The sequence below is a fragment of the Limulus polyphemus genome, unplaced genomic scaffold (genome assembly GCF_000517525.1).
Source record: "Limulus polyphemus unplaced genomic scaffold, Limulus_polyphemus-2.1.2 Scaffold6, whole genome shotgun sequence".
In the NCBI taxonomy this organism is placed as follows: domain Eukaryota; kingdom Metazoa; phylum Arthropoda; class Merostomata; order Xiphosura; family Limulidae; genus Limulus; species Limulus polyphemus.
In genome coordinates this window covers 1,774,217-1,789,323 of record NW_013665616.1, presented here as the reverse complement: position 1 = coordinate 1,789,323, position 15,107 = coordinate 1,774,217, and the positions used below count along the sequence as shown (strand labels likewise).

The 15,107-nt window shown below is 33.8% G+C and overlaps 1 protein-coding gene across 1 annotated transcript in view; it reads left to right on the top strand.

Annotated features, from left to right (window-relative positions):
- The window catches only part of LOC106475285 (carbonic anhydrase-related protein 10-like), a 145,010-nt gene that overhangs the window by 114,903 nt on the left and 15,000 nt on the right, over window positions 1–15,107 (top strand). Inside the window, exons 5-7 of the mRNA XM_022380953.1 lie at window positions 300–401; window positions 10,967–11,033; window positions 14,685–14,839. Coding sequence (XP_022236661.1) covers window positions 300–401; window positions 10,967–11,033; window positions 14,685–14,839 — 324 coding nt within the window. The remainder of the gene's footprint in view (window positions 1–299; window positions 402–10,966; window positions 11,034–14,684; window positions 14,840–15,107) is intronic.

Sequence of the window (15,107 nt, the reverse complement as noted above, 5' to 3'; positions counted from 1 at the left end):
TTAATCTCGAAGTCTAAGTTCAAGGGAGGTCCAGTTCAATCTGCATTTGATCAACGTGTGTTATTGGGTTAAACTAGTTTCGGAGAATTCCACTCCTCATCATTAACCCTGAACACAAGTTAACCAAAGAGAGATAAGCTGGACCTATATCACAGTGAAAAGTAGAAGGGCAAACACTTGTGTATACAAAATACTTTAGCAGTGTCATACTACTGTAATAATTGACGATCAAGCGATTAAAGCAAAATTTTTTAACTATACTCGGATGTCTGGAGGTTGATTCAGTTTTTTTTATACAGTTGCAGATTATTGGATACAACTCAGATTTATATCCCAACATGACTGAAGCTTTAAGGCTGCATAAAAATCAAGGGCTAGTAGGCCTGTCAGCTTTGATGCAGGTAAGTAAAGTCACAACCAAACCAGTTTGCCTCCACTCTTTAACCAAACAATATTTTTGTTTTTATGCTTCAGATATCTACATCAATCAGGTTTGGGTTATTTTAATGTTTGGCCAAAAGTGGTTGTACCATCTTTCATTGTAAAAGAAGAAGGCCTCTGTATAGAAGCCCAAACATCGTCTCCTTTTCTTTCAACAGCAAGTTGCAGTTCATTAAAGTCCATTGTAAAAGTTGTCTAAGAAGGAGGGGATATGCTGCCTACTTTTTCTACTCGAAAACTCTAGTGAAATACAGCTTTAGTTTATGATAAATGTTTTAATATATCAATATTGCACAAATAAAATTTTTATACAAAATAACATAGTTCAGACTCCTATATATTTTCAGTTTCTTTGTTGCTTTATCTTGTATATTTTTAATGTAAAAATTATACATTTGTGTAATTGTTTTTATTATTTGCTATATTTCTGGGCTTATTCGCTAAAACTATTAACGGGAAGCTCAGTTCAATTAATAGTAACAAAAAAATTTATTTCTTCAACTTCAAGTTCCACGTTTAGCGTAACCATCGTTCACGACTAGGCGTAACTTCATTAATAAATATTCGTGTCCCTATTTCTTCACTGATGTACAGATTCAGCATACACGACATAAACTGACCGACCAAGTGACTGACAATCAAGAGAAACTGTCAAAATATCTCACTAAACACATAAAAAAACATTATGCACTACAAACTCTGCTTCACAATATTTTAAACTTTTGCAGACTCCACTCTAAATATACACCAAAAATTCCTTACTGTGAAAAATGTAGCTATGATACCAAAATCCTTTTCATCATTCAATTTGTTACCATTATAATGAAAGTAACTGACCTTCAGTGTGATCTTGAATCTTGTGCTACATCCACTAAAGGTTCATCAGTTCGACTCTGAAGAATATTCAACCTTGAGATGAAAATATTTTAGTTATTCCTTTCGTATATACACACAAGGAATCAAAACAATGCACACCAACAGGTGGAGGCAACTAAAGGTTAAGCATAAATACATATGGTCAAGTACCTTTAATTATCTGGTCGATAAGTCACTACTTTTTTATGTGTTCATTGATATGTATGTTCATTCGATGTGTTACATGAAACTGTAGAGATTTATTGAGTTGACTTTCGACAAACCCTGTGAAACAGTCTCATTTTTAGGACAAATGTCAAGCCAGTTCTTAGAACTTCAGACGATTTTTTTAAGTGCTTATAGGATACATATCAAGAACAGCTCTCACAAAGGGGATATCATGGTGAATGGTGATATTATATCACTGTACATTGACATACCTGTTGACGAAAGAATAACAGATTCATGTCACAGTTAAGAATATATAAAGACAAGATTACAGCCTTATTAATAATCCAGCCCCTTCATCAGAAACTGTGTGGCTTAGTAAACCAGTCCAGTTAGCTGTAACCATATACTCTAATACGCTGGCCCCTTAAACTGTAGTAATATACTTTAATAAGCCAACTCCTTCATGTGAAACTATATACCCTAATAAGCCAGTCTTGTAACTTCTATTCATGAAGAAAGTCAAAACAAAAACTTTTACTTTTCTAGACAGAAAAAAAATTAGAGTATTACTAATAAAAAATGTAATATATGTATAATTAGTTACTGTATCTAGACTTATATAACTGATACCATTACACTAGTACTTTTGTATTAATCGTATCTTTTCTCTCTCATGTTGCAAATATTGTGATATATACGTATCCATGCATTTTCTACATTCTTGTTTTAGTATAGAATTTTATAGCTATTTTGCCATTTTAATACAACACACGATGAATAAATTCATGAAGCTGCTCATTCTCTTGAGATAACACCTGGTATGCTCCTGGAGTTACGACTGTAATACCACACATTATGCAAGGATGTTGACAACAGTGTTCTCCAATGGTAGGTCAGGTGGTACTTCAAGATTAAAACCTCCCTTCATTTTCAATTAGAATGGAAAGTCATGTAGGTAAGTCTGATATTATATTTTAATTAGGTAATGTAAGGTGTAAATAGTCTAGTTTATTTTAGGGTTCCACCTGCGAGAGTTTTATGATCCAGTAAAAGTTCTCGAGTATAGGAGAAGTCCTTTCCTAGACATCAGACTTTCAGTGATGCTGAGAAGGTCCATGACTTACACTTTTTGCAGGTGACGACTCTGAGAAGTGCCACCAATGTCTGATGCATCAAAAATTATGTTCATGCTCTTCCCCCAGGATAACCCTCAATGTTAGGGAATCTTTGATCAATGGCATGGCATTTCGTGAGTCTGAGACCAAGTGAAGGGGGTCAGTATAAAACTCCCAACAGTCTTGTACCATCCCCAGGTCTGGTTGAAACCACCATAGAATGGTCAAGAAAGACAAGAGATACTGTTAGTGGATGAGATCCATTACTAACAGCTATCTCATTGGCAGATAAGATGGTAGGCATTGAATTGTGAAGATGGTGAACCATAAGGTAGTGGTGAGCCTTCCTGAGCCAGGCAGTATGCTGTTGAGGAGACTATGGATCCTGGAAGAGCCAGGGTCACACAATGCTAATGGATAAACTGCCAATGTTAACTTGTTGCTCTGCTGCCCTGAAGTAAGGATAGAATAATCACACAAGAGTTGGAGTCTCTGGCCATGACTCCAATGCTATACCCATGACATTGAAAGCATCTTGGGTAGATGATGATAGAGAAGTCATAAGATAAATATTCTGGCTACCCTCATGGATCTCTGCTAATGAGGCAAACAGACCATACCATCAACAATCAAAGGTGTAGAAAAGGAAGACTTGGATCATTTCCTGAAGCATGCCAGGTAGGTAACTGTTTTGGATACCTGGCTTCAGGAGCAGACTGCAATATACTTGCTCTTGAATATATTTAAATAGATCCTAGATTCCACTGAGCACTTGAGCTAGGTGGAACTATAAGAGTGTGAAACAGTAGTTGCCATGCTGAACTAAAGGCTCAATTCAGTGAAAACTGAACAGTCTATTCGAGAGGAAGATGTACATTGGACAGATTATCCTACGCAGGATTTGCTCTGCATTAAACTCGAGTGCAACTGAGAGTTAAACAACCACCCACACATCCTGGCGCTTTGATGCAGCCACACCACCCAGTTAATGGTCAGGGTTATCCAAGTCCTCCCATGCCTTATATGCTGTATCCTTTGCTGGTGATGTCTCTGTCCAGACATTATCTGTTATTTGTACCTCTGAAAACAGTGAACTGACGTTCTGTATGAAAGTTATCCAATACCAGTCAGACCTAACTACAGCCGACTACATTAGTATCCAAAAGTGGCGTTCTAAAAGTGAGTGCATTGTTACAACTACATCTGAGATTGTTATTTGAAGATAGTACAGATATTCCATACTGAATGCAATGGCAGCAACGCAGTGATATGTTGGCTAAATATGACAATGCAATTGCAGGAGAGATCATTTATGTGATTTTTGGATGAGGCTTTAATGGGAAAAGTGACTAGTCTATATTGATGATGTCTTGATGTATGATTGCACATTTGAATCTGTGGCTGAGAACCTGGAAGTGGTATTTCAATTGATAAAAAGATAGGCTTGAAATTGAAACCAAGAGTATGTGCAATGGTGTTTACACAAGTAGAATTTTTCAGACATATCCTAAGCAAAAGTTGAATTTCCACAGATCCTACTAAAATAGTAACAGTGTAAGAATAGCCTCAACCTGTGACCAAATGAGAAGTTTGCAGCTTCTTTGTGTTTTGGTTTCATTTCATACTTCTACCGATAGTTTGTGACCAATTTCTTTAAGATTCCCGACATTTCAGATAGAGAAGTGTGAGCAAGCATTCCAGAATCTGAAGTGTGATTTACTAAAATCCATAATGTTGGCATATCCATAACAAGGTTGTGAGTTATCCTTGTGAGGTACCAATTCCAGTAATAGTGGTAACAGAGCAGTGTTATCACAGTTGCAGAAAGGGTAAAAAATATGACTGAGTATACTAATCACATGCTCGAAGCTCAAGAATGCAGATATTTTACAATGAAGATTCTTTATTGTAATCTCCATAAAACCCTATCCACTACACGTTTACAGTAGAAATTTCACTATCCAGATAGACCATGCACTACTAAAATGTTGATGAGCTTTAAAAATCCAGAAAACAATAGGCCATTGGATAACAGCATTGCAGGAGTATAATTTAGGTATACAATATTGCCTGGGTCCACAACTTGGATTTTCTCATCAGTCTGTGTAACTTAGTTTGTTTATTGATTGTCCAGATTCTTCACACTGTGATGGATTTGAAACCATTTTAGTCATAGTGATGGATGCAACAATTTACATTTCAGGAGTTCTGAGAGGAGCAACTGAAGGATACGGATCTGGTACGGGTGCTCTTTGCCATATAAAAGGTTAAACAGCTCAGATTGAGGAAGGTAGCAGGGATGCATGCTACCGATGATATTTGTGCAAACAGTTGATAGTGCGAGAAGATGTGCTGTACTATTATTGGCTGCCAATGAGCTGTAGTAGTTCCCCAGAGCTTTAAAGCAGGACATTCTCCTGACTTTACATAGCACAAAGACTAGAAGGCATCAAAGTGTTCCTCACACTTGTGCTAACATTTGATGGTAATTTCAATGGCCCACATTCGAGTTGAGAAATTCAGTGTTGATACCAGGAGAGTGTTACCCAGAGAAATAGGTAGCATAAACAGAGAAAATACCAGTAGATAATTGTAGGTTCTCTCCTACAGAGAATAGCTCTCGATATCACTGGTCCACTCCTGGAGATGGAACAAGGTTATCTGTATATATCCATAGCAATTAACTACTTCACAACGTATGCTGAGTCTTATCCACTGATCAATATATTCGTAAACTCCAGGCCTGATGCAGTTAGAGAACACTGGATAGCTCAGTTCAAAGCATTTGAAGGTTTCACATATATCAGAAAACTAACTTAAACAGCCAGCTGTGTACCTGAAGAATAGTTTTTCCACGTGTAGTGAGGGAGTTATGTTATTTTCAGCATTTATTGATATACACTGTAGAAACAACATGAACATTAATCCTTATTTGTGAGAAATTTAGCCGAAAACCGCAGTTTGATTGAATTCTGTTGGTGAGTATTTATTTCATGATACGTGAAAAGAAAACGTGTTTCATTCGTTGGCTCATAGATGGCGGCACATTACTAGTGGTATCATCAAAAAGTACCCCAAAAATTTTACCAAAGTCCCTCTATTTTAAGATATTAGTGTATGTGACTACATGTAATAGAAATATATATCGTAGTATACATGTATAAATAAATATATGTGTTTGTCCTACATGCGTGCATGAACATTGCATGAAGCCATTCATAAGTGTTGTATAGCTCACGTGAATCAAAGAGCACAACTATTAAACATCTTGTGAATGGAAACAAAGGATTTGATATGTATGTTAAGACCTTGTGAAATGAGGTGAACTATAATTACTTACCTATGAGATATTATTTGAAAATACAATACTCTTGTTATTTTTATTAATACTTATGAAAAAATGATTAATTTTGACATTGAAACATTCAGTTTTAGTGAATTTTCATGGAAAAATATGACTAAGAAAGAAACTCACATTGCTATGAATTGAAATATTTATGTGTGGACGAAACTATGAGTTGTAAATAAGCATATAGTTTTAAATATTGTATTAACATTGTTTCAGTGGAAGGTGCAGTTTAAGATGTTTAAAATGAGGGCTGCCATAGATGGAAAATAACAATTGCATGGTGAAGCTTTGTAAATTGCACTTAGCTAGTACTAAAGTTGTAACAAGAAGAAAGTCACAAGGGAAAGATAATCTAAACATTAGTAGATTCTAATGGTCAAATGTTGAGGTTGACATCTGCACCTAGGCTCGTTTATGAAACAACCAGATAGTAGTGAAGGGAAATCATCTGAGTCAAAGGGTTTTACCTTTGTCAGGAATAATAATAGAGGCAGCACAGCTATAGGCATTGACCAAGCAGAGACCCATTTAAGCCTGTGAAACAAGAAATTCACACGTGTTAGGAATACATATTCTATGAGGGGATATAGGCATGAGCACACAGGTTATCTCAAAGGCAGCCGAGGATTGACCTTCTAAGATCCTCATCTGCCACCAACACTGCACAACTACCCTTGTAGCAGATTCAACTACTGAAACAGCATTGCAAGGAGAGGGTCACAGAATGGATGGAAACCTAGCTATTGTGTAACTGCGAGGAGAACCAGCTGTATTGGAGGGACACTTTACACTACAACCTGGAAGAGGAAATATTTTGTCTAGGACCAATATACATGTGGGTTGCTACCATGACCAGTCAACTGCCTCATTAGAGGGTCTGTGGATAGGGTTTAGGTGAGATGAGGTGAGGTAAGTTGGATATTATGCTTGCCATTGGGTATTTGTATATTCTACGTTGGTGTGAATTGTACTTGAATGTAACTGCTGTAAATTGTATGAATATCGACAGTCTCCCAATTTATTGGGGTTGGATTGTATAGTTATGAAAGTAGATATTATTTAAAGGATAATTTATTGTACATTTTCAGTACTGTATATGTTGACTTTTTATAACATGGTATTATTTTTTCATATTTGGTTTTGTGATCTATTGTGAAGGGTTTATTTTTCTATATATGATTGTGTACTGTATTGTTGTTATTGAATAAGGGTTATTGAATGTTTTGCTATGTTTAGTCCTGTTTTAGTTAAAGGGCCTAGAGAAATATGAAAATATTTATTATTTTTATTTAGGGTAATTTTGTGTTTGTAACTGTGTTATTAGTTCTCATTCTTTTTAATTATACGATAGATTAAGGATTGAATTTGTGTGTTTATTATATGAAAGGTTTGCTTTATGTGTTTAATTCTGTTTTATTAAGAGTTTATATTGTATTTATGTTCTTTTTAATTCTGTGTTAAAGAATGTTCTGATGAGGAACTATGTATCACATATCATTGTTAAAGGGCTTACATTGATATTATGTGCTGTATCAAAATGTAATTTTCTATTATGTAAAATTTAGGTTGAATTGTTCGTTATTGTTGAAAGTTTTTTGGTTATGTATTTAGTTTATTTGTTAAAGCAGTTTTAATTTTGTTCTACATTCATTGTTAAAGAAGTTTTTCGTATGAAATTTCGATTTATTATCTTTGTTAAAGGGTGTCTGTGTTGTGTGTAAGTGTTAATAGACGTGAGAGACATTTACCTACTCTTTGACCAGTGCCTTTGAGTTGATTTTATTAGTTTGAAGTTAAACTTAAGTGGTCGCTTGAAGACAAACATGAAGTAAAGAGGCGAGGAAAAGTGTGGTATATATGTACACCATGCGTTTTCTATCTTCATATTGTAATATAGCATCTGATACACGATCTCGACCTAAAACGTTTAGCTCAGTATCTCATCCGTAATAGTATTATGATCCAGTAAATGCGACTATCCAGCATCCAACACAAGAATAAACACTATGTTTGTGTTTGTGATATTAATAAATGCTTCTCATTGTGTTCATTGTATTTATTTCATTTTCACTAACTCAGATATTTAGGGAACTCAAAAGTGATCTGTAATAACTATGTAGTGTTTGCTTTCTAGTAGACTGCTTCGATTTTAAACATTCGGCAGTTACACCTGACGCGTTCCTATGGCCTGAACTAGATATGTTTTGGTGTACGTGCGTTAACTGTTTAACGTTGTATGAAGGTAAATTAAATTAAAAGAGTCAATATATAACTATTTCAACATTTACTAACTGAAATTGGTTTGTGGTGAGTGTAAAATTTCGATCTATTCATCTTTTCTAAGACTCAATGAACCATTGAGCTGAAAAATTACTGTGCACTTATATGTGAAATTACATTTATTACGAAAGTTTTAAAAGTTTTATGATACCAAATTCATTTTTATAGCAGTTCACAGCTAAATTGTATGAGTTAAAAAACAAATAGAAAAAACATATTTCAGTCACTTAAATAAACAGCATCTAAGTAGAATTTTCTGGCAGTTTCGCTTTTTTAATTAAATTTAACTTGCACAATATCTGTGTTCGTCAATTAGAATATAATCGGTGATGATATAATAGGTGGAGCTTTCTAAGCTGTGCCTAATGAAAAACAAACGGGTAAGTAGTTAGCTATATAATTATTTTTGTAATACATATATATATTTAACATGTTCTTAAATGCCAGTTTATTAACTATACCGCTTTATAAATATTGTATAATGTGAATAACCAGTAATTAGAAGCACACAAGTATTTTTTACTTTTAGCAGCAGCGTTGATTACAAAGAGAAACGTATAACCGAATTTTCAGCTAAACAAATTTTCACATCCCACAAACATTTGAATTTTATGGAATGGAGTACAAAACACTGAAGAGTGATGATAACGTCTATTCAAGATAGAGCTGTCTATTTAAGATACAACTTTCTACTTACATTTATAGGACTACAGAAGATACAACTTTCTACTTACATTTATAGGACTACAGAAGATACAACTTTCTACTTACATTTATAGGACTACAGAAGATACAACTGTATACTTACGTTTATAGGTCTACTGAAGTCACCACTGTGTACTTACATTTATAGGACTACAGAAGATACAACTTTCTACTTACATTTATAGGACTACAGAAGATACAACTTTCTACTTACATTTATAGGTCTACTGAAGATAGAACTATGTACTTACAATTATAGCTCTACTGAAGTCACCACTGTCTTCTTAGATTTATAGATCTACTGAAGATAGAACTGCGCACTTACATTTATAGGTCTACTGAAGATAGAACTGTGTACTTACAATTATAGCTCTACTGAAGATAGAACTATGTACTTACATTTATGGGTTTACTGAAGACACCACTGTCTTCTTACGTTTAGAGGATTATCTAGAGAAGATACAACTGTTTACTTATATTTATAGGTCTACTGAAGATACCACTGTTTTCTTACATTTACATGTCTACTGAAGATACCACTGATTTTTTATGTATAGAGGTCTATCTACAGAAGATACAACTGCCTAGTTATTTTCACAGATCTACTGAAATATCACTGTATTCTTACATTTAGAGGTCTACTAAAAATACAACTGTGCACTTACATTTACAGGTCCATTGAAAATACATCTTTTAATACTTAGAGATTTATCTACAGGAGATTCAACTGTCTACTTATTTTCACAGGCCTACTGAAGTTGAAACTATCTATTTGCATTTACAAGTCTACTGAAGATACCGTTACGTATTAGAATTTCAAATAGCCTGAAATTGAGTTGATTTATAAATTTAAATTTAGTAGTTAAATTGTACTTTGGATTTAGTATTTGAGTAAAAGCCGATATATAGTTTATGATATTTGCCAACAAGATTGATACACAGTTTTCGTTTTTAACACAAATACGTTTTAATATACACACAACAGTACAATTTACAATAACAATTATTACAAATAGTTACTACAAACAATGATTTATAACCAAAAGTTTCACAAACTTACAAGCAATATAAAGTCTTTTTTCTAGTCTGGTACTTCCTTGATATCTTATTGAGGGTCCACAATGAGCGAATTAATTACGAGTTGATGTAGGTACGATTCGCTTAACGGGAAGCTAGCTAGCTTTGTCTTCCGTTATTTACTAGCCACGCACGCCAATATTTTCCTATCGGTGACGTTAGATAATGTGTTCGTAAAAATACTAATGTCCGATGAGAATCCACTGAAGTTAAACGATTTGCAATGTTCGAACTTTGTGAAGGTTTCTGGTCAAATATCTGAAGTTTTCCAATTGATAAGCGTTATAACAATCATAGTTATAGCTTCCGGAGTTTTATAACACACTGACTATAGCGAACTAATAATAGATACTCTCTTAGGCGCGTCGCGTTGGTTAATTTGAAGCCTTGTGGAGGCGTTCTAGAAATTTCAGTTTTACGTAACAATACAAATTAAAGCGTTTACGTACACACATATATTGTTGATTCTTACTCTTGAGAAACTTCTACAACTTTGGAGAATAGGTGGGAATTTCGTAATACATACTTAACACTATGAGCTATGTATGTTTCTAAATATAAATTTAATCTAAAGAAACGTTGATATTAAAATAAATATATGATAATAAATTCGTTACAATACAATTGTCTACTTATACTTTTAGGGAAGATACTGCCGTCTTTTTTACACTTATAACTCTAGTGAAGATAGAACTGGTTATTTACACTTACTCTTACAGTTCTGTGTTTGATAACTTTCGAACACACGAACTTCATAATGTATTCTAAATGTTTCGAGAAATATTTGCCTCACAAAAGGTAAAAACTCTGCAAGACCCTTTAAAATAAAAAACAATATTCTTCTACGTCTTTCTTTAGACGCATATTCTAAACTATCGTTATTTCGCGTATGCTTTAATGACTATATATTCTTGACGATTTTTTTACATTTAATTATAATTTACTTCCTTTTAAATTTCATTGTGCCTTTCAGTCTGGAGACCTATCAAACGCAGAGCTAAGGATTGTTACGAGCAAATTAGATGAAATCACTTTTAGAGGTAAGTGTTTTATTTCAGGAACATTATTATTTAGTGTATACAAGGAAAATTAACAAATTTAATTATTATTTAAAGAACAGGTATTGGTGTTCATACGTGCAAAATGTTCTGATTTGTTATTGTTGTCAGACAAATAATCGATTTCAGCAAACAAATTATATTCACACTGAAACAAACACTATCTCCTTACAGACCAGATCACTAAAATGAACTCTGTCTCCTACCAGGTGATATTACTAAATTGAACAATTTCACACCAGGTGATATCACTGAAACAAACACTATCTCCTTACAGACCAGATCACTAAAACAAATCACATCTCGTACCAGATGACATCACTAAAATAATCAATATATCGTACCAGCCCAGATCAGTAAATTAATCAGTATCTCCTATCAGCTGAGATTACTAAACTAATCACTATCTCGTTTCAGACCAGATCAGTAAATTAATCAGTATCTCCTATCAGCTGAGATTACTAAACTAATCAATATATCGCACCAGACCAGATCAGTAAATTAATCAGTATCTCCTATCAGCTGAGATTACTAAACTAATCACTATCTCGTTCCAGACCAGATCACTGTCTCCTACCAGCTGAGATTACTACACTAATCACTATCTCGTACCAGACCAGATCAATATCCCCCTACCAGCTGAGATTACTAAACTAATCACTATCTTGTATCAGACCAGATCAGTATCTCCTACCAGCCGAGATTACTAAACTAATCAATATCTCGTATCAGACCAGATCAGTGTCTCCTACCAGCTGAGATTACTAAACTAATCACTATCTCGTACCATACGAGATCACAATAAATAAATAATAAATTGTTCCAGATGAGGCCATTTAAATACATAATTATGTACAAAATCAATTTTCTATAAGAATCAATTGTCACAATACCTTTTTAAAAATGCATCATGAAGAAAAATGGTGTTATAAATACGACTGAATTTCAATACACATTATTATGTGTTTATTGCACCTTATAGGAACATCACATAAATTCAGACTAATTGCCCTAATGACGTTGAGTTTCCCAAGAAATTAAGATTATAACCACGTATGTATTTAAAATCTCCTAATATTTTAAAACTATGATCACATAGGGTATGATCACATATCAAAGGGTATGATAATTTAGATAACATTAACTTACAAATAGAGGAATTTTCAGTTTTAAACGTTTTGGTAGAGGAGTGTAATACGATTACACCTTAAAAACTGTGTATCGTTAAATATCTCAATTATATCTTTAATTTCAAACTATCATAGTAATTATAACTGTATTAACTCATACTGTTCAAATCAAATAGATGTAAAAATATAACTACTTATATAGAATTGTTTTCAAAAAAATTAAAAAAAATTATCCATCATGAAATAAACATAACTGTTTATGTTATTCCACATCATCCAAAGGTCGTGGGCGGTTCAGAGTCGTTGTTGCGAACAATTTATTCAATTGTCAATAACTGACCGACTTTTCTAAAGTTTTCTACATATTGCTGTTTCAGAGGATTTTATTTAGCTTTCTAATATGTTCTTCTTTTTTTTTTGCCATAAACTATTATTGATGTATTTCCCAGACATCCTAAAGCTTGCCAGGTTATCTAGTACAAAACTTCGTCATAGTTGATCTGCATGTTGAGGTAGGTCCACTTGGATGAGGATTATCCATGGATGTGTGAGTCCACGTTCCTGAATCCATTGGAATTACGTTTTTCTTTTCTTGTTTTATAGTCTGCTTAGAAAAGACGGTGCACTTTGATTGCAAATAAGCTGGCTGGTAGTCATGGTTATAACGCTTTTCACTGTTAAATATTTTCTTCTAAGCAGCCGTACTTTAAAAAATACTGAGTTTGAAGAAAAGTCTGTATACGTTATCGCTGAAAGGAGCTTAAGTGAATGTTCATTTTCTTAAAGCTCATTTTGACCCTTCGAAAACGACAACTGCACGATATGCTAATCAATACTGTTATTAAGATTATTAAACGGCCTATATTTGTTATTTTTATGCTACGATGACGTATCAATAATCAACATAATAAATTATAATATTTGAAATTTGTAAACACTGATCCAAGTCACCTTGTTGAATTATTTCATTATTCTATATCTAAAACACCCTCGCCCTCATGTGAGATTTCATTATAATTTTTTGTTGGAGGAGCATTTAATCTGATTATAGAATCGTTTAGGCGTCAAAATGATGAGGTATTAATTATTATTACATGGATATCAGTTGAAGAGGTGTATTAATCTATTGCCAAGAAAAAAAAAGTGAATAGCATATAGGATAAGAACCACTCTTGTTACATTTGGTGAGATACTCCTGAATTAGGATAAGAGACACTTTTCTTCTATTTGGCGAGATACTCCTGAATTAGAATAAGAGCTGCTCTTGCTCTATTTGATGAAACACGCCTGAATTAGGATAAGAGCTGCTCTTGCTCTACTTGATGAAACACCCTTGAATTAGGATAAGAGCTGCTCTTGCTCTATTTGATGAAACACCCTTGAATTAGGATAAGAGCTGCTCTTGCTCTATTTGATGAAACACGCCTGAATTAGGATAAGAGCTGCTCTTGCTCTATTTGATGAAACACCCTTGAATTAGGATAAGAGCTGCTCTTGCTCTATTTGATGAAACACCCTTGAATTAAAATATGAGACACTCTTATTCTATTTGGCGAGATACTCCTGAATCAGGATAAGAGACACTCTTTTTTCCATTTGGCGAGTTACTCCTGAATTAGGATAAGAGACATTCTTGCTCAATTTGGTGAAACAATCCTGAATTAGAACGAGAGCCACTGTTTATTCCCTTTGGTGAGACACTCCTGTACGTGGTATTTTGATTTTCTAGTAAATTCCTCTAACCAGTTAAGCAACACGATGAATAAAACATGTGTATTAACCAGAAAGTTGAATTTTATGTGTATAGTTTATTATGTAGTCATTTCGTTCATTTCTTTTACATCAAGTGATTCTGACCCTAAATAACCCAAAGCTTCAAAAGTAAAGTGAAATTCTGAATTGTTATTGTTCATAGATCATATAGCATACATAAGCTTGAACACTCTATATAAAAAGGTAATATTATTTCGAACTTGATTTTATGGAACCTTCGTCTTTTAACCAGAGCACGAACCGATGATGAATGACAAGTTTTATTGACATCAGCTATCTACTGGCCGACATAAAGAATCGCCTACGACATTAAGCTCACGTAAATAGGCTATTACAGACCATCTGAGGTTGGACCCGAAAAAAAAAATAACTACAGTCTACAGACACCCGAGATTACAGTGCGATTTCGTTTTGTTTCTTTTTCCCCCTCTTTTATGCGTTTCGTATGATCGATCGATTTGAGGGGGGGGGGAGCTTTGATAAGATTTGAGACAATAATAGTATTTTCGACAAAACATTTAGTTATATAAAACATTATATGATGTACTGCATCTGTTCTCTCATAAAACGTGCACATCTTTCTTTGTACCAGGAGAAAAGTCCAAAATATCATGATATTGAAAATTACGCTCTTTTAAAATAAACATTGTGTTAATTATGCACGTGCAAAAAAAAAACAACAAAAAAAACGTATACACATTTACTACTTTTTCTACGTATCTATTTTTAGGGCAAGAAGCAAAGATAGAACACCTGTCGTTTCGAGAGCTTCTTCCGAAAACAGATTTTTACGTTACATATGATGGTTCCACTACTTTACCCGGATGTTACGAAACAGTAACTTGGATAGTCATGAACAAACCCATATTCATTACTAAACAACAAGTACGTATAGTTTTTAGTAACATTTTATAAATATTTGGAAATGCTGTACAAACACTGTCTTTACTTTTCTTACTAAATGTTAATTATTTAATATTTTTAATTTTCTCAATAAACTATCGATAGATATTCACTCTAAAATCATAAATAATTTTCAACGTTAAACTGGTACACAATTAAAAACATTTTATTTAGGCCTATCTATGGCCTTCAAAATGTTGACGACTCTACATGTTTCGACGTTACTACGTCATCCTCAGGATGTTGTAAT